The 23,729-nt window shown below is 51.6% G+C and overlaps 1 protein-coding gene across 5 annotated transcripts; it reads left to right on the forward strand.

Annotated features, from left to right (window-relative positions):
• Positions 1 to 2,008: 2,008 nt before the first annotated feature.
• Positions 2,009 to 23,451, forward strand: SGK2 (serum/glucocorticoid regulated kinase 2). Of its 5 annotated transcripts, none has more exons than XM_045980842.1 (15): positions 2,010 to 2,179; positions 6,290 to 6,553; positions 7,653 to 7,712; positions 8,096 to 8,145; positions 8,670 to 8,727; positions 8,930 to 9,013; positions 9,878 to 10,009; positions 11,201 to 11,313; positions 11,602 to 11,638; positions 12,615 to 12,701; positions 14,687 to 14,782; positions 15,684 to 15,839; positions 17,807 to 17,896; positions 21,575 to 21,783; positions 23,062 to 23,451. In XM_045980842.1, exons 3-14 carry the CDS (start codon positions 7,677 to 7,679, stop codon positions 21,737 to 21,739), a joined length of 1,104 nt encoding a protein of 367 aa, XP_045836798.1. In that variant the 5' UTR covers positions 2,010 to 2,179; positions 6,290 to 6,553; positions 7,653 to 7,676; the 3' UTR covers positions 21,740 to 21,783; positions 23,062 to 23,451. The 5 variants fall into 5 exon arrangements, with proteins under 5 accessions (XP_045836802.1, XP_045836798.1, XP_045836800.1 ...); XM_045980844.1 differs by having other exon boundaries at positions 6,339 to 6,553; XM_045980845.1 differs by having other exon boundaries at positions 6,368 to 6,553.
• Positions 23,452 to 23,729: the final 278 nt, after the last annotated feature.

A 23,729-nucleotide genomic window follows, 5' to 3' on the forward strand; every position in this document is an offset into this window, starting at 1 on the left:
TCCAGCGTGTGTGGGTGTAGGGTCCTTACAGATCCTATGCCCCTTATTCCCTCTGCCTGTGGCTGAACCTGCAGGCCTGAGAGGAGGAGGATGTGTGCCGGTGGGGGAAGCCCTGGGAGTGTGGGCGGGGCACCCGACAAAGCACGGAAAATGGGCTGAATGTCGCGGTGGAGGACTTATTCACGGAGGTGGGTGCACGTTGGTTGAGGCTCTGGCTCTCCTACTCTTCCCTGAGAACATGTCTTTGGTCTTCGCACCCAGACCACTGAGTCCAGTCAGCCAGCGGGGAGAGGAGGGGGAGGAAGGGACAGGAAGGGTAGCAGGGGAGTGGGGAGGCGGGGAGGACGGGGAGGAGATGCGCTTCTGCGCTCGAGGCCTCACTGGTTTCTGTGGCCTTGTGGAGGGGAAGGGCCAGTTTAAGCACCGCTGATAGCCATGTCATTTGGTCCCACTGTCTACAGTAATTTGGTAGATAGTCAGAATCAACCCAGCCCTCCCCCGTACAGGAGTTTATCAGACAGAAACAGGAGCGCCAGGCCACAAGCTATTAGCACCATGGGTTTCTCCAAAGCCTCGTTAGAATTCTTGTGAAATTGGTAGCAGCCTAGATGTCCAACAAAGAAACAGTTCCGAGGGAACAGCCATAGGGAAATTAATCCCACATTACACAATGTGATGCAGATGTTTAAAAAAAAAAAAAAAAGTTGACTCTGTGTTGACAGGGAAGGAAAGAGTGTGAGAGAAAGTGAGTTCCTGAACCGTATGTGTGGTGTGGCCCGTTTTTTTTCTGGAAAAACCATTTGAGGTCCGGAGATTAGGTTGCAGACAAAGGTCTGGAAGGGTGGTCCCCGTTTAGTTCACAGCGGTTACTTCTGGAAATGAAATGAGAATGAAGATGGGTTTGAGGAGAAGCTTTCACTTTTTATTCCACATTCTTCTGTATGCTGGACTTTTTCAATATAGTTTATGCAACCCCATTGTGGGGGGAGTCTGGAAACTGGCTCTGGGAAGGCAGGGAAGGAGGAGCTCGATTGAGCTGACGCAGGATGGCTCTGGAAAGGGCCAGGACCCAGGACTTGGCCCCAGTCTGCTCTGTGCACTTGGGCCAGCTGCGGCCCCTCTCCGGGCAGAGGTCAAGTATTTGCCCCTGTGTGTGTTGGTGGAGGTGGGGAGTAGGGCATGCCCGGCTTCTCTGGGGGCACGCTAGAAAGAGTAAGAAGTTGCTGAGATCCTAATGAAAAGGCAGTGAGGAGGCAGCATGATAGCCAGACCCTGGGTAGCAGGCCAGTCCTGGCCCCTGCCCTGAGTTGGAACCCTCAGTCTGGGCAGCTTCAGACCGTCCAGGAGCTACCCTTCCTTCGGTGCAAGCTAGGGAGTGCTGAGCCCTGGTTCCTGAGCCCCAGGTCACTGAAGGGCAGAGCAGAGCATGGGACTCAGCTCAACCGTGGTTCTCTTCCGGGGACAGTTCCCCAAGCGGCACCCCAGCAGGTGAGCCCTAGGCGGCAGGCTCTGGCTCGGCAGTGTCCGGCAACAAGGCTGGCTCAGGACAGAATGACCTTTCCATTCCCAGAGGTGTCGGGGAAGGGGTCATGTCAGAGGCTGTGGTCCCGCTCAGGGGAGAGCCGTGTAAGACCAGCCCTTGCAACGGCCAGTCCTCCAGGCACTAAGGGAAAGGGGATGTGATTCAGCTGTTGGAATCAGGGAAGGCCATGCAAGGTCAGCATTTGGGCTGGACCTGGGAGGTGGGGCCAGAGGCATTTCAGAGAATGGAAACGTGACAGGGTTGAAAGGCACCTCAGAGACCCTTCCTGTGAGAGTCAGGACACACGCCAATCTCAGCAGTCCTCACGAGGCTCGGGGAGCTGGTGTCGCCAGTCCAAGGTCACACAACTTGAATTGTGCAGTAGCTCTTTAAAGTTCAGAGGGTCCCCAGGGCCGGGTCTGTCTAGAAGCCGTCTTCGATTCAGGTCCAAGGTTAATTAGTAACCAGAAGGCCCTGCAGCCTGCTCCTAGCTGGCACCCGAGCCAAGTGAGTGGGTGACAGGTCGCTCCTGACCGAGAAGGTTGTCCAGCACGTAGGGGCTGGGTTTCAGGTCAGCGGGACCATGCAGAGAGACAGGAGGGCAGAGCTGCACCCCAGGCTGCTCCCCAGGACCTGACGGAGACCCAGCATTTTCAGGTGAGAGGCTCAGGCGTGAGCAGGACCCCTGCCTGCCAGTCTGTCGGGCTGCCAAACTGCCAAATGGGTTACCTGGCTGGCTTCGTTTCTGGCTGCCAGTGTCCTCCCTTTCCTTCCTAGCACCCTCTTTCCTAATTCCCTTCCTACCATTTTCCTTCCTAACTATTCCTGCCTTCCTCCCTTCCTTCCTAATCCCCTTCCTAACTCCTGTCCCTTCCCTCCTTCCTTCCTAATCCCCTTCCTAACTTCTTTCCCTCCCCTCCTTTCCGTCCTTCCCTCTCAACTACCTCTCTGCCTCCCCCGTCCCCTAACCTCCTCTCCTCCTAACTAACGCAGCCACACCCTCCCTCCCACCCCGCTCAATTCATTCCTTCCTGTTCTACAGTCCTAACTTCTTCCTGCAATTCCAGGTCACGGGCTTCGAGTCAGACTCCCTGGGTTCAAATCCCAGTCAGGGCGTTATCTAGCTTGGTGTCTTGGTCAAGTCACTTCCCCTCTCTGTGCCTCAGTTTCCTCCTCCTTCAAACAGAGATCCTGGTGGTTTTTAACCCCTGGCGCTATGGGAACAAAATAAGACCAAGCTGGCCCTTGGTGGCACTGTCATTGGTATGTCATTGGTATGCACTGGCCAGGCAGGCAAATAAATGAATAAATCACAGTAGTGTGAAGACAGGTGTTACAGCAGCCGTGGACACAGAGGAGGGGATAAGAGTTTAGGCGACCGGGGGGGCAGGAGGTGGTCTGGCAAGGCTTCTGGGATGGCAAATGAGGACAGAGGCAACAGGATAGCCGAGAAGACCAGAATGGTCAGGGCAGTGCTCCAAAGAGAGGGAACAGAGTGACCCCTCACCCCCACTGCAGCCAGCAGCCCTCAGGAGGTGTGAGCAGGTTGGTGCCATGGTGGGCCAGAGGCGTATGCGTCTAAGCTCCAGCAGTTAGGAGGGATCACACCCTGCGAGTTCAAGGGCATCCCTGTAGGTCTGAATAGTCACGACGACGTACTGATGCCCAGTCTTTGGCCAGAAAATCAGAAGACAGTGGTGCAGGTAAGAAAGAAGGTACAGGAGCTGTGAGCTGCTCCAGTGTGGGAGTTCCAGTCAAGGTGATGGGAGCGTGGTGGTGGGCAATGCATGTGTCAGAGTTCTCCCCAGGCCCTAGTACCGAAGTATTAAGTGAACAGCCATCCCCTCGAGACATTTTACACCAAGGTATGAAGATAAAAATTAACTTAACCCTCTGTCACCTTGGGTTGTAAGCGTCCAGCCTTTCTTGGTGCCTACGCACAAATGTATACATGCATGCGTGTCTCTATTTTCTTATAAAGATGATCTCCCTGGCACACCTACCATTTTGAAATGTCCTTTTCCTGCTTGACGTTGTATCACGCATATAATCCCATTCTGATTTACAAATCTATCGTTTTTCAGTTGGGCAATTTTCCATTTTATAGATGTACTCCTTGATCTTATCAACTCATTCCTGTTTCATCACTCAAATAAGTACTGAGCTCCGATCATATACCAGATCCTTATCTAGGTGCTAGGGACTCAACAGTGAACAAGAAAAGTCTTTGCCCTCATGGAACCGATGTTCTAGTGCAAGACAGAAAGAGTTGATGATGAGATGTCAGAGTGGAACTTGCTAAGCAGAGAAAGTGGACAGGGAGCGGGCGGGAGCGTGCTGTATAGTGACCAACCACCCTGCTGTGCCCAGAACTGCTCAAGCTTTAGCCCCAAGAGTCTCACATCCCTGGAAACCCTCGGTCTCAGACAAATGAGGAAAATCAGTCACACATAAAGAGAAAAGTCCTCTCTCAGAGGTGACATTTGAGCAGAGATCTCTGTGATGTTCCCGGAAGCCAGCCATGCAGGAGTCTGGGGGAAGAGCATTCTAGGCAGAGGGGAAAGGAAGGGCCAGGGACAGGAGGCCAGAAGGCACTTGCTGTGTTTGAGTGACAGCAAGCAAGTCAGAGAGGCTGGAGTGTAGAGAGCGTGGGAACCAAAGCGGAGACGGTGACAGGGGCCAGGTCACACGGAATCTCACAGACCATGGCAGACTTTGGATTTTAATCCAAGGTGTGATGGGAAGTGACTGGTGTTTCTGAGCAGCCAGGTCATGGGGTCTGACTTCCGGTTTAAAAGGGGTGCTCCGGCTTTGGGTGGAGAAACACTGCAGAGGATCAAGCTAAAAATCAGGAGACAGCAGGGAGGCGGTTGCGACGATCCACGCAAGCGATGACAGTGGCTCAGGCAGGGACCTGGGTACTGGTGGGTAGCAGTGCTCCCTGGGTTCTATGTGAAGGTGGAGTCTCCTGGGATTTCATGGTGGAATGATTTCATGGGGGAAGGTTCTGTGTCTCTAGAACGAATTCCAAGTTGCTGGCTTGATTCTTTGAGCAGGTGGGAGATAGAAGACAGAGAGGAGCTGGCGGGAGCGGAGGGGAAGGAATGGGAGTCAGGACTCTTGGACGTGTTACGGGTGAGGTGCTTCCAGGCACCCAACTAGTGAACGGCCAAGAGCGCAGTGAGATATATAAACCCAGACTTAGGGGGCACCTCGGTGGCTCAGTGGGTTAAGGCCTCTGCCTTCGGCTCAGGTCATGATCTCAGGGTCCTGGGATCGAGCCCCACATCAGGCTTTCTGCTCAGCAGGGAGCCTGCTTCCTCCTCTCTCTCTGCCTGCCTCTCTGCCTACTTGTGATCTCTGTCTGTCAAATAAATAAATAAACTCTTAAAAAAACAAAAAACAGACTTAGTGCAGGAGAGAGTTTGGGAACAAGGGTAGCTAGAGGTCTGAGGACGGAACCCTGGGACAGGTCACTGTTTAGTGGCAAAGGAGGAGGCAGATCCGGCAGAAGGGATGGAGAAAGAGCAGCAGGTTCAGATGGAAAGAAAACCAGGAGCTCCGGGAGCCAAGTGGGAAGACCGGGTGTGCCCAGTCCTCCAGAGAAGCTGGGCGAGCTGGGGCCGAGGAGCCCATCACTGGCTCTGGAACGTGGGAGTCACGGGCCCAGGGTCGTGGTGGAGGGCTGGGGTTATAGCTTCTTTGGAATGGGTTCAAAAGACAAAAGGAGAAAGAGTGGAACTGAGGCCAGACAACTCTTTGGAGGAGTTTAACTGAAAGGGGGGATACTGAAGTGGAACCGAACTTGGAGAGGGATGTCAGGTCAAGAGAGGGAGCGTCACAGCCAGCAGGTGCTCTGAGCGGGCCATTTCAGCTAGGATTACTTTCACGATTACTCTCCTGTTCTACACTGGGCTGCTGAATAAAGTCCCATCACGGTCTTGCTCTTGAAAAGAAATGTGGTGGGTATGTGTTTTGTCAACATGACATCCTGCCCATCAGTGTATTGGTTCAACATTTCTAGTTTGTTGAAAGATGGAAGGCTCTGATATTGTTCACTTGGGTTTGCTTTGCTGGGACAACCCCCCACTGGTCCCCAGCTTTTCAGAGCCCAGTGAGAACCCCCAAGGCCGCTGGGTTCATGTCCCTCCCCGGCCAACATTCTTAGGCCTGGCCCCGTGGATCCCTCCACTGTGGTGAATTGCAGAGGTCTAAGTGTGGCATATGGTAGCCACACAGAAAGCTCCAGAAAGGCAGGGGCTATGTCAGGTCCCTTGAACTCTTTCATTCCCCAGAACACCCCTCATGAGCGCCTGCAGAGAGGAGGGCACACCGAGAGTACCTAATTATTGCACCACATGCCACTTAAACAGTGGAGAGCTGTAAGCCAACCTGTCCTTTCCTGGAGACAGTGGGCCAGGGCCCTGGAGCAGCCAGCAAGGAAAGGCCCAAAGGGCCAAGTGCTCAGCAGGCAAAGAGCAAGGCTGGCTGGACTGGGGCAGACACCTGTGCCTAAAACATCTACAGATTCTTGGAAGGCAAAGTGCTCTCAGCTGCCATGGATGAGATCTCTAGAACCTTATGGAATCTGTCAAGCCCGGCCTGGGTAGGCCCCAGGGAGCACGTCTTCTTACAGACAAGCCCCCTACACACACAGACACACACACACACAGCCTGAGCCATACACTTGCACACATTCGAACAAGCCTCAGGCGTCAGCAGGGCGTTCCTGCAGCTGTTGCCCACCCCCTTCCACCCGCCCCCCAGGGGGAGGCGATGTCCCTGAGGGAACCGAGGTCCCTGGTCCCATCCTAAGGGCTGCTGGATCCCACGTGACATCAACAGCCCCCTTGCTGCTGCTGCTGCTGCTGCTGCTGCGGGGAGTTCTGAGCTGGGTGCTGGGGCCGGGCCGGCGCCAGGCACAGACACTTCGGCCCTTGTTGGGAGAACAGAGAGAGGCTCTCTTGTCCACGGCCTGTCCTCCGGCTCCAACTGCCGGTTCTTCCAGTGGCCTCTCCTCAGGCTGCACAGGTACGTGGGGCTAGAGAGGCCTGGGCCCCGCAAAGGGGCCTATGGGATCAACCCAGGAGTGGGTGTGGCAGCATTATGGGCCCTCGGGGAGCACGGACCCCAGGGCGCCTGGCCGAAGCCAGGCTACACTCCCTATCAGGCAGATCTAAAGCTCGTTCTCTCAGGATCCCACGGGCCTGGGTCTTTTGGAACAGCCTGGGCTAGGGGATTCCCTCCTTTCCCCTGGGGTGACTTTGTCAGCGCTCAAGGCCACAGGAGTGGTTGCTCCAGGATCTTCCCTTGTAAAGATGGGTGGTTTTTTACCCAGAGAGGCTGGACATTGTCCAGGCCGCCCAGTGGGTCAAGGCTGTGGTCCTGGGATGTACAGTACCTGCACCCTCCGTGAGCACCTGGGTTCTAAGGTGGGATCTCAGTTCTTACCCTTGGCCTTCCAAGCAGGCACGTGCCATGAGCATCCTGAGCCAGAGACTGGACACACCAGCCTCCTTCAGCCTGCAGCGTGGGAGCAGGAAAGACACTGTGCTCCTAGCTGCAGAGACCAGCTGGTCACACTCTTCAAACAAACACTAGCCAGGCTTGGGTCATCTCTTCACGGCTCTAGCCCAGGCCCCCAGGCCACTTGCCATTCCAGGGGCATTAAGTAGAAGTCCATGTGGCAGGGAGATAATAGTCAACACAACACAGATCCCGGCTCAGGGCTGTCCCCAGGAATTCAGGGTTGCAGTGTGCCTGTCTGGGAGCCTGGGGAGCCCAGCCTTCCAGCCCTGGCCATCCTAGACTTCCGGGGCTGACTGCCCTGGCTCACAGCTATCTTGCCACACTGGCTGTCCCCAATCCTTGAAAAGATTACTCCTGGGAGAGATACCCCTGGGCATTCTCCCTGCCTCTCTCTTGATATGTTTGGTTAGAGGCTGCGTCCAGGGTACATCAGTTCTTGTCCCTTGCAGGGGTCACTGTTCTTGGGTAGGACGTGCTCAGACTGTGGCAGGTGCATGGGGTTGGGGAGGGGTGGAGGGTACAGCAGTGCCTAAAGCCTTAGACAGGTGACTCTCCTTCCCCGCCACAGCTCTCTCATGCCTGGTCCCTCTTGTGTCCCCAGAGCCCACCTGATCGCTGCTATAGTATGGACTCTAGCGGGCCTGGGACACCCAGTCCTCAGGTGAGTTAGTCTTGGTTCCCCTATACACCACTAGGGGGCTCACTTCCTCCTCTAGGGGAAATCCAGGGGAAGCTCAGGCAAGCCTGGTGGGCCCACCTAGAGTAGGACTGGGAGGCCAACAGGGGTCACCGTGAGCTCAGGGAAGTGGGCCATTTGCAGGGTAAACAGGGCACAGAGTTGGGCAAGAGCTTCAAGAAAATGGGGTGTTAGGAGAAGCAAATGAGATGGTGGATGGTTGGGTGGGTTGGTTAGACCGGTGGAAAGAAGGAAGGAGGAAGCAGGCAGGCTAGTAGAGAAGGGAGCAAGGCCTAGGCCAGGGGAAAGCAGGGGGCTGACACACAGTCACTGCTGATCTTACTAACTTTTCTGTCAATGTCTACCAGCCTTCAAGGGCCAATGGGAACATCAACCTGGGACCTTCAGCCAACCCAAAGTGAGTTCTGGTCTTTCAAGCAACTTTCCCCTGGGCTCCCCTCTCTTTGGGAATCAGATCCAAGTTCTCTGGTCTACCGTCAGGACCCTCTGCTACTTGGGATTCTGCACACCCCCCAGCTTTATCTCCCACTAATTCCCCAGCCTTTGCCCACGCTGAGGCACATGCCTGAAATGCACCTCAAAGTCTGCATTGTTAGCAATTCCTCACCCTTCAGCCCTTCTCAGGTTTGGGGTGCAGGCAGAGTTCTTGTCTTCTTTGCAGTTTTGTCAGTTTTCTCCGAAGCTTGTCTGTTGGTTGCTTGACTGTGGGTCCCCAGGGGCATGGGTCAGTCCTCCAAGCCCTCTTGGCTGGGAGAACATGGCATGCTTCAGTGACCAGGAGGCTTGACTCTTGGAAGGCTCCCTCTGTTCCCCAGCTTCCAAGTCAAAGAGAAGCCTGGATTTCATATCAGGAGCCAGGTTTCCCAAGTTCACAAATTCGGACCTGTGTTCTTCTCCCTCTCCCCCCCCCCCTCCCACCAGCGCCCGGCCCACCGACTTTGACTTCCTGAAAGTCATTGGCAAAGGGAGCTATGGGAAGGTGAGTGACACAGGGAGGTTGGGAGACCTGGGTCTTCCCTTCCCCGACCTCCTCCACCCTCTGCCTGTCGCTTGCATGCACAAAGCGGGAGCTCACAACCTGTAGAATCACGGACGCGGGGCCAGAGCAAGTGGCTGATGGAGAAATCCGAAGCTCAGAGGAGTCCTCCCTCGTGGGGCCTTACGTTTGTGCTTCTGCTCAGGTCCTGCTGGCCAAGCACAAGTCTGATGGGATGTTCTACGCAGTGAAGGTGCTGCAGAAAAAGTCCATCTTAAAGAAGAAAGAGGTACCAGAGCTCGTGCTCAAGCATTTCCTCTCCTGCTTCTCAACCCCAGCCCAAGATGTTTTCCTGAGATGGATCCCAGTGCTGAAGGACCCACGGGTCTGGGTGCAGCCGTGATCATAGCAGACAGAGGGCCGGGTGGTGCTGAGGGTGGTGACCCTTCTCAGAGGACCCAGCCAACCAGAGGGCTTTCGGGAGGACCCCGTCCCAGCCCTCTGCCCTCCCCTGGGAAACTCAGAGCTCCATGGCCGATGAGCCCTCTGCCTTGTCTAGCTGCCAGCCTCCCTGTATGTGCGGTGTTGGAACCCCTCAAGCCACAGCCAACCCACAGTTCTAGCTTTTTCGGCTGACTTGAGTCTCTTTAATTCCATGCCTCTGAGGGGGACAGAGCGGACCGGGAGAGAGGACTATCAATCAGAGGACTGAGGCGGGGAAATTAATGTTAACAAGGACATCCTGAGGGCAGACAGCAGAGGTCTTTAGGGAGGAGGTGGCCTGGCAGCGGGCCTCGAATGTGCGGCGTCCAGGCGGGAAAAACAGCATGAACAAAAGCACGAGTGGGACTCCTTTTATGCGGTAATCATGGGTGCTTTCCTTATCGCCCCTGGAGAGAGGGTCAGAGGTTTCCGACCCAGGGGCTGGAGCTGCACCCATCAGGCTGGGGATGAGGCTGACCACTCAGAATCCTGGCTACTAGGCAGGGAGCCTGGCTCTGAGGGCACTGAGGAGCCACAGTGCGTATTTGAGCAGGGGCATGAGAAGGTCCTGGGCAGGGCAACCCCATGAATGAGTGAGGCCACGTGGGCTGTGTCAGGGCACAGGGGGCTGGGTGGGTGGTGACATGCGCCCCCAACTACGACCCCACAGCAGAACCACATCATGGCGGAGCGCAGTGTGCTGCTGAAGAACGTCCGGCACCCCTTCCTTGTGGGCCTGCGCTACTCCTTCCAAACGCCTGAGAAGCTCTACTTCGTGCTGGACTATGTCAACGGGGGAGAGGTGGGTGGACGCCTAGGGAGGATTCCCTGGGCCGGGCTCTTAAACGCCTGCTACGGGTACCAGATTCTGGAATGATACCGCCTCATCCTCACAACAGACCCATTTTATAGCTGAAAAATTGAGGCTCAAGAGGTAACTCCCTTGCTCATGGCTGCCCAGCCTGTCCCTGACAGAGCCAGGATTTGAATGCAAGTCTGTTTGGCTCCCAGCCCCCCATTTCGTGACTGCCCCCACACAAGGCGGCCCAGACTCATTCAGCACACCTGGGCAAGGTCAGTGTTAGTGGAGTTCTGTGGTCAAGATTTCCAATGCCCTCTTTTTTACACCGCAGGCCACTGCAGGGGCGGGGGTGGTGGTGATGGGTCCCTGTCGTGAACAGAGACCCAAGGCCACCTGGTGACCCAGAAGCACAGCAGGGATCAGCTGGGCTCCATCCTGGACTGTCTGTCTGGGCAGGTGATCCCAGATTGAACCTGTATGACCTCGTGACTTTTGGCCCGATACCAAGAGGTGGTTTTGTTCTGGATCCCTAAGTCCCCTGGTAGAGGTAAGGCCTTTCCCAGGCCAGCAAAATAGACCAAAGCAATTGGCCCCCGGATACACCTAGGCTGGGCTCAGTTTGACAGCTTACTGCCTGGGGCAAGGAAAGATGCATCATTGAATGACCCGGGGTCCCAAGGCAGCTCTGCCAGTGATGCGCTATCTGGCCTTGGGCAAGTCACCTGACCCCTCCCAGTTTTCTCTTAGGTGAAACTGGCTTCATATTTGATACCCTAAAGGTAGTCAGGAGAATTAAATGAGGGAAGAGATGTGAAAGGGTCTGGCTTTGACCCTGGAATCTGGTAGCTGCTCAGTCCATGTGAATTAATCTCTCCTGCTGACACTTTGGACACCCATGACTGCTCTGTAGGGCGGGGGCCAGCATGCCCCCCACTTTTTAATTAGGCTCCATGCCAGCATAAAGCCCAGTGTGGGGCTTGAACTCACAACTCTGAGATCAAGGCCTGAGCTGAGATCAAGAGTCAGATGCTTAACCGACGGAGACCCCCAGGCGCCCCAAGCATGCCCCTATCCATCTGAGTACATTGCAGCTCAGAGAGCAGGTGACTCGCCCAGCTGCCCCCAACCTGCTCTCTAGGAGCTGGAGGCCCCACCCAGAGACCCTCTCTCACACACCTCCTCCCCTTCCAGCTCTTCTTCCACCTGCAGCGGGAACGCCGGTTCCTGGAGCCCCGGGCCCGGTTCTACGCCGCCGAGGTGGCCAGTGCCATTGGCTACCTGCACTCCCTCAATGTCATTTACAGGTGAGTCCCACCTGGGGCTCCGAGCCAGCTCTGGTCCTTCTGCCACAAATGCCAGGGGTTGTGTGGACCCCTAGGTCCTGGTGAACTTGGCCCTTTGTCCAAGGAGGACGGCTCAGCAGTGGGAATAGAGTAGGAGCTTCCTTTCTGGCATCAAATGCCCATTCCCCTTGGGCTCTCCCTCCACATCTCTGTGAGCCTCCAGGAATAGTCTGCCTGCCAGGACCCTGGGTCGCCTGCTGTCCTCACTAAGGGAGACATCACAGTGCTCTTTTCTCTTGTTTTCTGCAGGGATCTGAAACCAGAGAACATTCTCTTGGACTGCCAGGTCGGTGTGTGTGTGTGTGTCTATATGTGTGTGCTTATGAGCATGTATGCAAGCACCGTGCCTCATGCATACGGGTAGGGATGCATTCAAGTATGTGTGCACATGTATGTGTGTGTGTGCGCGTGTGTGTGTGTGTGTGTGTGTGAGGTTTGCGGGGGGCAAGTGGAGGCTCTTGGACTTTGTAGTTTCTCCTTGTCTTAGACTGGGTCCCCTGGAAACAGATGGAGTGTTGAGTGCAGATGGTTATTGGGGAATGCTCTTAAGAGATCCAGTTTTAAGGGGGTGAGGAGGCAGAACTGGGCAGAGGAGCAAGCCCACCTGCATTGTGGTTGCAAATGAGGTTGCTTTGGCTGATCTAACAGGGGTGGGGAGGGCCTAGGCTGGGGCGACTCTTTAGAACCTTTCCAAACCGAGGCAAGGAGTCTGGGCTTTTGTGCCCTCTCATTGACCGGTCACTGGGTGTGGACTGCCCCTTGAGAAGAACATAAGTTTGGGTGAGAGGAATGTCCCAGAAGTGGGGTATGGGCATGACAGCTCCTAAAGGGAAGATCTGAGCAGAGCCCCACTGTATCCACTCACTCCGTGACCTCCACCAGCCACCCGGCTGCCCAGCTGCCACACGATACGGTTGCTTTCTGAAACACCAGCTCTCTGTCAAGGGCCACCGCCAGTCCCCTCCAGTGAGGATATTCATGGAGCTTCCATGTTGTAGGGCATGCGTCTAAGTCTGTGATAAGCTGGGGGGGGGGGGAGGGGGCGGGCAGACAGTGGAATGATACACCCCACCCTTCCCCTTGTACCGCTCCTGGCATCCAATCTAGAAGCTATGGGTCTCTAAGTGGAGCCTATAGCCTGTGCCAGAGGCATGAGACTCCCCAGCTGCTGCCCTGGGGTAGAGCATCTGGGCTTTGGGGTTAGGCCTGACCATCTCTTTAGCTTAGACCACCTTCCAGCCCCTGCTCGCCCTCCTCTGCAGGGACATGTGGTGCTGACAGATTTTGGCCTCTGCAAGGAAGGGGTAGAGCCTGAGGAGACCACGTCCACGTTTTGTGGCACCCCCGAGGTAAGCCAAACCTTGTAGGAGAGGTCACAGGTCAGGCCATGAGTGGTTGAGCTTCAACTCTGCTTAGAGCCAACAGGTTCCACCGGGCTGGGGGAGGCCCAGTCCTGTCACCCAAGCCCTTGCCCTGAGCTGGCTTGTCCTCTGCCTTGATGTCCTCATCTGTCTAATGGGGGCACCAGCTCTGGGGGCTGCTGGGGAAGTTCTACAACAATGCCATCTTAGAAGAAGAGAAATAGCCATGCAGACTCTATACTCCAAGTAAAGTTTCCCAGCAGTCACATTTAAAAAGGAAAAAGAAACAGGCAGAATTCATTTTCATAGTGTATTTTAATTAACCCAGTATATACAAAATATTGTCATTTCAGCATACAATCAATATAAAATTGTTGAGATAGATTTTTCTTGTAGCCGTGCAACAAGTGGCTGCCATATTGGACAGCCTGCCCTACAGGGTGAAGTCCACGTGCATCAGGAGGCCTTGGCCTGACAAGTTAAGATCAGGGCTGGCAAATATAAAACGCTGGTCCACTCCAGCTGCCAAGAGCCTGGGGGGCTAAAATCTGTGCGTCTCAGCAGTAATCCATACATGTCTGTGTGTCCTGCCAAGGCTTCCCTGGAGCCTTGCAGCTGAAAACCTTTCCCTGGACTCCCAACAGTGTTGACCCTTGGACCTTGGACCCAAAGGGGTTCCCAGTTGACCGATATCTGGGTGGGGGCTGGGAGGCAGAGGTTGTAGGACTGGGAAGTGCCTCCTGATCTGGCATGGGACAGGACTTTATCTGCTCTGTTGTTCTCGGTATGCTAGAAAATCTGGGTCTCAGATCTCAACTGGGCCTCCTCCATTTGGTTTTAGAGCAGCTAATGGACAGGACATGGCTCTCTCTGAGCAGGAGCCATTGTCTGTGTTTGCGTATATGGCAGGGTGTCCAGTGGACAGAGCTGGTGTCCCAAAGCCTGACAGCCCAGCCATCCCTTCCTTGGACATTGCCCGAGGTGAGGAGCAGGGCACAGAACATCCTAGATTGTGCAGGAGACATGGGGCTCTAACACTTCACGTCTTCCATACGTCAGCTACTGCTGTGATGCTGGGAAGCACAGACAAGAGTACCCATGGTTGCTCCCATTGTTCAAGGCCTGCACACATATCCTGTTATGCCCAGATGAGTACGTAGCCTTAAAACAGCCCCCAGGGAGGGATCCTGCAACCCCGTTTTACAGAGGAGGAAATCAAGGTTTTGGGAGGGGGTAACTTCCTGTCCCTCCCACATTCACACAGTCTCTCCAAATGGCTCTTGTCGATTGCTGGGACTCAATGGCAGAGATGCCAGACCAAGGGGTCAGCACGCCCTTGGGTTTGGCAGAAAGCATAGATCTGCCTCAGGTAGACTTCTTGTTGGAAGGCACAGCTCTGGGGCATGCATTCATCTGTCTCTAGGAACTCAGGTGTCCCCTCCTCTTTCCTGATTCCGGTGCATCTCTGTTACCGAGGTTTCCAGTACAAGTATGTGCCGCATTTACTTACACTTCAGCATTAGTCTCCCCAGTGCACTGTGAGTACTCACAGGGTTTTCCAGTTCCCAGGACACTGACAGGATGCTTTTGTGCAAATTAGATAAAGGCACCCCCTTGGGCCCATTAATTAGAAAGAGTTACTCTATTAAACATTAATCAAGTTGCCAGATATAACCCTGTACTAGGGTTATGGCTTGGTGAGTTAATCACTGCAGGCTTACATCTCCGTATATCCTTTTGGCTGGTACTTTCGTATGATACACCACTTATACAACCCTGTAAGTCTACCTTTGCATGTTGGCAAAGGGTCAGGCACAGAGTAAGCCTTTGGCAGATGGATGATGATTGAACATACGCACGTGCGTATCACAGCAGGATCAACCCCTGGTGATCTTTTCTTCTAAGTGCCCTGTTTACAAATGGGGAGACTGAGGCCGAGTGTCTTTCAGATAAATGTATTTTCTCCTCAACAGTACTTGGCTCCTGAAGTGCTTCGTAAAGAGCCTTATGATCGGGCAGTGGACTGGTGGTGCTTGGGGGCTGTTCTCTACGAGATGCTACAAGGCCTGGTGAGTGGGGTGTGAGCATCTGCAAGGGACATGTGGCTCCAGGAAGAGTTGGGGGCGGGTCTCTCCCTTGTGTGGCCTCCTCCCGCTCCTCAAGGAACTGAATGAGCCACCTCTCTACTCCAAGCTCAAAGGGATGATGTCAGGATTATGGATGTTTCTTTAATAAGGTTAGTTAGCACTTTATAACACACCATCTCATACATGACCCCTTTGGCACTGAGAAACAGCCTTGGGAGGCTGCCACTGGAGGAAATGGAGTTGTTCTTACTTACTGGGAGGGAAACTGAGGCCCAGAAAGGTGGCAGTGCCAGTAGTCTGCGGAATCAGCCCCGGGCCCGGTCCTAGGCTGCCTGCTCAAGGGGAGACTTGTGTAGACTTACCCCGGCAGACACTGCTCTGGGCTGGCTTCTCTAGCAGAACGTGGTGGATATGAGAGATGGGCTCCGCGGAGTCACGAAGAAGAAGCGGAAGCAGGAGGCGGGATGAGGAGTCTCAGGAAAGAGTGGGCTCTGGGCATGGAGCGGGGCCTGGCTCTCTTCCTGGCCATGTGTTACAATCTCTTGAGCCTTGTCTCATCCAACAAATTACTACCCATCCTCAAAGACGGCTGTGAGGCTAGGCTGGAATGATGAGGGCAAAAGTGTTCACTTTGCAAAGCGCAGATTTGGTGCCCAAGCTGGGTTAAGAGAGCTGGGATAGGGGATGCTCCTGGGCGGTCCCCTCTCAGCCTTCCCAGCGGCCCTCTCCCCTGTGCCAGAAGTGAGGTCTGTGGCGTGAACCATTGCACAAGACGCAGTCTGGCTGAATCCTTCCATTATCTGGCTTTGAGCCAAGTCTCCCTGAGACCTTTCCCCACTTTAGCATGGATGAGCCTCCAGCTTCTCTCTCTCTCTTATATCAGCCACCATTCTACAGCCAAGACATGTCCCAGATGTATGAGAACATTCTGCACCAACCGCTGCAGATCCCTGGGGGCCAGACTGTGGCTGCCTGCGACCTCCTGCAAGGCCTTCTCCACAAGGACCAGAGGCAGCGGCTGGGCTCCAAATCAGACTTTGTAGGTGAATTGTCAGCAGAGCACTAGTCCCTGACGGGGGTCTTCAGCTTCCTGCAGATGCAGCTCAGAAGCACAGTGATGGGCATCCAGCTCCCCTCCGAAACCAGGCATTACAAACTCCTTCATTTGGAAATTCACAGCTGCCACTGCTGCTTCATTACTTCCTTTAGTCCAGTTCTTGAATTCATCCAATGTTTACTGAGCATCTACTATGTGCCAGGCATTGAGCTAGGTTCTAGCGATTCAGTGGGCTGGGTCTATGCCCTTGTTACGTTGATTGGGGGAGGCAGACAACAAACAAACATTATGGTATATAATGACTAGAGAGTGTGACAAGCACCAAGAAATAAATGAACAATGAGCCTAGATAGACAATAATGGGAGGGAGTGAATTTACACTGGCAGGGTGAAGTAGGTCTACTCGGAGGAGGTGACAACACCTTTTCCTGCACACAGCATGTGCAAAAGTCCTGTGGTAAGAACAAGAAGAGTGGTCCACTTTAGCGGATTTTGAACAGGGCTCTGGCAAGACCCAATTTCAGTTTGAAGATATTCCTCTGGTTTCTATGCCGCGAGAGGACTGGACTTGCTTTTTTGCCAGTGCCAGGCTGGGCATTCAGGATACAGAGATGAATAATTCACTCTTGATTTCTATAATGAATTCAGGATTTTTTTTTAATTAAAGTAGAACTTGAAAAATAATCTTATATTCTCTAGTCAACAAAAGATAATTTGAATTTATAAAAGAAAGACCATAGTGCTTTTCTCCCTGGAAGTTTGCTTTCTTTTCTAGCACAGTGGTTGTGATACACGGGCAGATTACCTGGGTTCAGATCCCTCCTCCACCTTCCTTGTCCTTCCTAGTTGCAGAACCTTGAGCAAATTGCATAACTTCTCTCTGTCAGTTTCAGTTTCCCCATCTGCAGTGATAACACCTAGGTCACAGCTGCTATAAAGATCATATGAATTAGTATAAACAAAGACCTTAGGCCGTGCCAAGTGTTGATACCCAAACCTCCACATACCGGATATCATGAAGTGTAACAAACATTTAGGGCATTTTTCCACCCATCCCTGGCCAGCTTAAAGAAGGGGATTCTCATGAAGACTAGGCCCCTTCTTTCAAGTGGAAATTTGCATCTTAAAAATATGTATGATTTTTCAAATAAGGGACACATTCCCATAGATCAAAACTCAAAGGATATTAAGAAAAAGACCCTTTAGTTACCCAGTTCCCTAATTTACAGGCACCACTGTTCATCCATTTCTTGGGTACTTAAGATCTTTTGGATCTGGCTCTTTAACAACCACATGCGGCATGGGGTGGGGAACATTTGTGATGTAGGGAGCTGGAGAATCATTCCTTGCCAAACAGAGATAGAGAGGGTCCTGCTGGGATAGGAGGAACTCGATGTTGACATTGGCTTAGATTAGAAAAGAAGTAGTGAATGAGGCCCAGGGCTAAGTCCTAAGTTCTGGTCTCCAGGAAACTGCAGTTTTTCTTGGGGCTTTACTTCCATTACCTTCCTTATTGAGCAGATGTGGTCTATTTCTCTGGTTTGCATTCTAGAAGAATCAAGAAGCACTGAGGCAAGTGGATGGGGTGGGAAGATCCCTGGGAACCCCAAAGGCAGGTTCTGCAGTCTTGTTCACTGGCACACCACCACAGTGTCCCATGGTGCTGGCATAGAGTAGGTGCTCAGTAAATAGTTGAGGAATGAATGAATGCTACAGGGGAGAAGGGTTTGGGTTCTAGATGATGGTGAAGGGAAGAAGCCTGGCTGCAGAACAGCCCTTTGTCCCATGAAACCAGCTGGAACTACAAGTTACTTTCCCAGTAAAGGTTTTAGAGCTTAACAGCCAGCTGCCAGTAGAGTTGGAGCTCCCAGACATGAGGAGTTGGGGGTTGGGGGTGGGGAGGAGTGCTGTGGGGAGGGCTACTTGTGATCAGTACCTTCTTCCTACAGCTTGAGATAAAGAATCATGTATTCTTCAGCCCCATAAACTGGGATGACTTGTACCACAAGAGGCTGACTCCACCCTTCAACCCAAATGTGGTAAGAGGTCACTGTGTTCCATATTCTGGTTTTCTGGGGCTGGTGGGAGAGATCTGGGCCACTCTCTACAGGTGGAGTAACCAGGGTCCACATGGTAAGTTAGAGGCAAAATGGGGTCTAGACCCCAGAAGTCCTGACTGCCAGTCCGGCTCTGTGTGATGGGCCACAGTGCCTCCCCCCCCTCATACTCAGCCCCAATAACCTTCATTGCAGAGCCCTTTACACTATTTAAAGCACTCTCTGGGGGTTCCTGGCTGGCTCAGTCAGTGGAACACGTGACTCTTGATCTCTGAGTTGTAGGTTCGAGTCTCATGTTGGGTATAGAGATTACTTAAAAATAAAGTCTTAAAAAAGTAAGTAAATAGGGGCACCTGGGTGGCTCCGTTGGTTGGGCATATGTCTTCAGCTCAGGTCACGATCGCAGGGTTCTGGGATCGAGTCCCACATCGTGCTCCTCGCTCAGTGGGATGCCTGCTTCTCCCTCTCCCTTTGCCTGCCGTTCCCCTTGCTTGTGCTTTCTCTTACTCTCTCTCTGTCAAATAAAGAAATAAAATCCTTAAAAAAATTTAAAAAATAAGTAAATAAACCCCTCTCTGTTACATAGCACACACAGATGGAACCAAGCCCTGTAAAATTCTTTTTTCCCTCTGGTAATAAAAATGACATATATTCATTATAGAAAGTGTGTAGGGGCACCTGGATGACTCAGTCAGTTAAACATCTACCTTTGGCTCAGGTCATGATCCCAGAGTCCTGGGATGTAGTCCTATGTCGGGCTCCGTGCTCAGTGGGGAGCCTGTTTCTCCCTCTCCCTCTGCCTGCTGCTTTGCCTACTTGTGCTCTCTCTCTCTCTGTCAAATAAATAAAATCTTTTAAAAAAAGAAAAGAAAGTGTGTAAAACAGAGTTTAAAGCAGCAAGGCAGAAAAACTTCTTATTTCACTGCCCAAATGAAATTCCTGCTGGTATATTCCCTCCTGTCTTTTTCTTTTTCTTTCTTTTTTTTTTTTTTAAGATTTTATTTACTTATTTGACAGACAAGTAGGCAGAGAGGCAGGCAGAGACAGAGAGAGGAGGAAGCAGGCTCCCCGCCGAGCAGAGAGCCCTTCGCAGGGCTCGATCCCAGGACCCCGGGTTCACGACCAGAGCTGAAGGCAGAGGCTTTAACCCACTGAACCACCCCAGTGCCCCCCCTCCTGTCTTTTTCTATGTGTTTTTACATAGATCATACCTAATACATATAGATATCTTCTCCCCTTACCTGTCTTTTTTTTTGCTAGAAACCAATGTCATTATTTCCCCAAATCATATAAAACTTTATAAGTATCATTTTATTTATTTTTAAAAAGATTTTATTCATTTAGCCTGATGCAGGGCTCGATCCCAGGACCCTGAGATCATGACCTGAGCCGAAGGCAGAGGCTTAACCCACAGAGCCACCCAGGCACCCTAGAAGTATCATTTTAAATCTACATAATATTTCAATCCTCTGTTGTTGAGATAATGTATTCAACCATGCTCCTAATGGTGAACTTTAGGTTATTATCATTCTTTCTTTATCATAAAAGTACTGATGAACACTTTTAAGTGTGTATCTTTGCCCAGGGTTCCAGTTATTTCCTTAAGATGGATTCCAGGTAGGGAATTACCAGGTCAGAGAATGTGAACCTGTTTAAGTTCTTTCGTTCTTCTTCTTTTTTGAATTTTAAGTAATCTCCCAATTTTAAGTAATCACCCAATATGGGGCTTGAACTCAAGACCCTGAGGTCAAGAGTCGCTTGCTCTCCTGACTAAGCCAGCCAGACACCCTGTAGGCTCTTGATTCCCTTAACTCAGCGATGGGGAGTTAAATCCACTTCCTGCCAGCAGGGTCTGCTGGAGAATTCTCATCTTCCTTTCTGCAACGCGTGCAATTGTTACTGTTTTTAGCTTTGCAAATTTGTTAAGTAAAACACGACATCTTATCCTGTTTTAATTTCTTTTATAGTGAAGGTGGTTAGTGTTTAATTAGCAGTGCTAATTAGTGCTGATATTAATGAGCGGTGGCAGTGTGCATGAAAGGAGCCCCATTTGAAGCAGACATTGGAGGTTTTCTCAGCCGCTTGCCAAGCGTCCTGCAGTGTCACGCTGCCTGCATCCATGTAGTTCGCACACCTCAACACTGCCAATGTTTGCTATCTACACCTCGCCTTTTATGAATTACCTGTGCACAACGTCTCTTTGAGCATCAGAGTCTTGACAACAGTTGTCAGATAGGATACTCTCAGTCCAGGTACCTGGAAAGTTTCTTTATCTGGGGGGTGTGGAAAAGACCCTGACGATAATATTGAATGTACACTTTGGAGAGAGAATAATGTAAAAAATGCTAGACAGGGCGGTAATAGAATGCAGCGAGTGGACTATAAAGTGAGACATACCGGGGGTGGATTCCTGGTTCTGTTGTCTATGACTGGGAGACCTTGAATACGTATCTTTAACATCAGTATCATTTGTAAAAAACAGAAAACATCTGTCTTGTCTAGGACCACACAGCTATCAAGAGCCAGGGCCAGGATCCACACTCTGGTCTTGGAACCCTGGTCTCTGAGCTGGGACCCCTGTGCCCTGTGGCCTTTTTGAGAAGCTGGAAACCATGGTCCGTTTGGTTCTACAGCCTCAGGCTTGCATACTCAAGCAGATCTGTGGACCCTTCCACTTGCTCACCTGTTCAATTTCAGAAAACCCAGGTGGCCTTGTGTTCTCCGGAGGCTGTGACTTCACAAAGAGGATGGTTCATTTAGCTCATCCTGTCTCACAAGCCACCCCACAAACTAGGTGTCTTCAAACAATTTTGTATTTCATCCCAATTCAGTGGGTTGGTTGGGTGAGTTTTTTTGGCCGGTGCCAGGCCAGCCTGTCTCCGTTGGGCTCTGTCATTCCTGTGGTCTAGAACTTCCTCACCCAAATGCCAGGCAGTTGGTCAGCATCTGGGGCAACTGCATTCTCCTTCTGAGGCCCCTCCTACTCCAGTAGACTTGGACTTGTTCACTTCACTTGTTCAGACTTGGACCAGACTTGTTCACATGGTGGCCTAGGGTTCCAAGGGCAGCAGGAGAGAACAACTCCCAGTGTGTGTTTTTCAAGTCTTGGCTTGCTTCCCATCTGGTAACGTCCCATTGTCGCAAACAAGTCTCATGGCTAACCTGTATTAAAGGTATGGAGAGCTGGACTCCAGCTCTCAATGACGAATGGAGATGTGTGACCATTTTTATGATCTCACACCCAGGTCTTCTTCCCCGATGGCAAAAACAGCCAGTCACTCTCTACTGTATTTATTTTATCTTCTTCACAAGGCCTGTCAGCACCCCAGATTGTCTATTTGTCTATTTATGTACATGTTCATTATCAGTCTTCCTACCCTCTGCATAATACAGGCTCCATGAAAGCAGGGGCCCATTCTGTTTTGTTCTCTCCTATTTCCAGTGTCATGAACAGTGCCTGGTAGGCATTCAGTTGGATTGATACGTGGTTAGTGGGCCACAAAATAAAATGACTAACATAAACACATGTGTAAATGACAGCTAAAGGTGGGTGTCCACGAGGCCCTCAGAAGGAGACCTAACATCCTTCTCAGGTCTTGTGGGTTCCTTGAGCAGCTCGGACTCCTGTGTTCCCATCTCACTCTTGGTTTCTATTCACAGGCAGGACCTGCTGACTTGAAACACTTTGACCCCGAGTTCACCCAGGAAGCTGTTTCAAAGTCCATTGGCTGCACGCCTGACACTGTGGCCAGTAGTTCTGGGGCCTCCAGTGCATTCCTGGGATTTTCCTATGCACCAGAGGATGAGGCCATCTTGGACTACTAGAAGAGAAGCGTTCCAAGCACTGGTGTAACCACTGAAGACAGCTGGTATCCCTCAGGAATTACCTTCCTTACCTAATGCTGCTAGTAACAGAGACTCAGAGTAACAAGGACTTACCTAAGGTTACATATATCTTTCCAGCACATAAAGGAAGAATGTTGTTAGGTGGTCCAAGGCTAGTTGGACAGGTCTTCAGATACTGAGGCTTTCTGTATTTCTGCTGTACCGTCTTCAGCAATTGGCTTCCAATATCAGGATTGCTGCATTGCCACAAAGTGGTTCCTGGAGCTCTGTAGTCACTGCTTCAGTGTCCTGGGCAAGGAGAATGGAGGCAAGGAGGGAAGAGCAAAATAGCACCTTTACGGAGCTTCCCCAGAAGCACCCACCAATGGCTTCTGCTCATTAGCCATCCACTCCTACCTGCAACGGACGCTAGGATATGTGGTTTATTAGCTGGGCACCCCTAAAAACACAGGCTCTGATGCTACGGGAGAAAGGGGGACATGTGGGGTAGGCAACACATGTAAAATGACAGAGATGTCATTTTATATGTCACCTCTAGGCTATCCCCCGACATGCTCTCATTTTTCTCTGTTGGTGGTGTCTTTCTTTGTTGTGGGTGGTATTGGACATTTGTTTTTAGGTTTGCCTGCCTGACATCTGAACCCTTTCCTATGTCCAGAGAATCTCCTAGCTCGCGAGCCCTGATGAAGGGCAGTAATTACGTCTACTTACAGTGGCTGAAAATGCTAGATAACTGACTTTCCCAGCCTCCCCTGCTGTGAGGCCAGGCATGTGGCCCAGGGATGCACCTGTGCCAGATTTTGACTCAAGGAAGGGACTGGAAGCTTTCATGTGGTAACTGTGGTAACTGTGCCCGCAAAACCGAGTAGGATGGATCATACTGCCTTATTTCCGTGGCGAAGTGGTTCTTTCTTTTTTTTTAAGATTTTTTATTTATTTATTTGACAGACAGAGATCACAAGTAGGCAGAGAGGCAGGCAGAGAGAGAGAGAGAGAGAGAGAGAGAGAGAGAGGAGAAAGCAGGCTCCCTGCTGAGCAGAGAGCCCCATGTGGGGCTCGATCCAGGACCCTGGGAATCATGACCTGAGCCGAAGGCAGAGGCTTTAACCCACTGAGCCACCCAGGTGCCCCTCTTTTTTTTTTTTTTTTTTGGTCCCCCCCAGACCTGTGGTTCATCAGCTACTTCACTGGCTTTTTGGCTTGTGGACAAGGAGAGAACTTTAACATCATTGTGTGCTGGTGATTTTACTGCCTTTTCTTCCTAACCCCACTCTTTCTCTTCCTTTTTTTTTTTTGCTCAGCTTCGCGCCCCAGAAATAACAGGGGATGGTGCTGGAAAACACACCAATGACACTAACACTGACCTACTGAAATTCCAAGCTGTATCAGGAAGAGTTACTGTTACCCTATGACGTGTGCTGAGAACTTTGAAAGAAACGCTCTGATTTGGTTTCCATCATAACAGCAACTGTTAATTGACAAATGTGGAACATGATGGAGAGGCCCATTCCCCCAACTTCCCAAAGCAAAAAGCAACAGTGTAATTGTCAGTAATGCGACAGTACTGTCAAAAGTACACCACCTGCTATTATGGGTTGTGAAACACATAATGCTTCCATGTGGTCTAAGACTGTAAAGTCACAAAATTTTCACCAGGATAGAAAATAAAAATGGAGAACTATGATATTGAATGGATCATGCGTCATCTATGTTTATTGAGCACTTTCTGATCTCCACATGCATTATCTACAATCCTCACAATAAACCAGCATTTAGAAATTATTAACCACACTTTACAGATAAGAAACATTCATTCTGATAGATTAAGCAACTTGCCCAAGGTCACCCAGCTGGTACAAGGCACAGCTGGGAACTGAACTTGGTGGCTGCTGATTTTTTTTTTTTTTTTTTTTTTGTGGCTGCTGATTTTTAAACCTGTTGTTCTCCTGCAGGCTTCAGCAGCGGGAGA

The sequence above is a fragment of the Meles meles genome, chromosome 16 (genome assembly GCF_922984935.1).
Source record: "Meles meles chromosome 16, mMelMel3.1 paternal haplotype, whole genome shotgun sequence".
NCBI classification, from domain to species: domain Eukaryota; kingdom Metazoa; phylum Chordata; class Mammalia; order Carnivora; family Mustelidae; genus Meles; species Meles meles.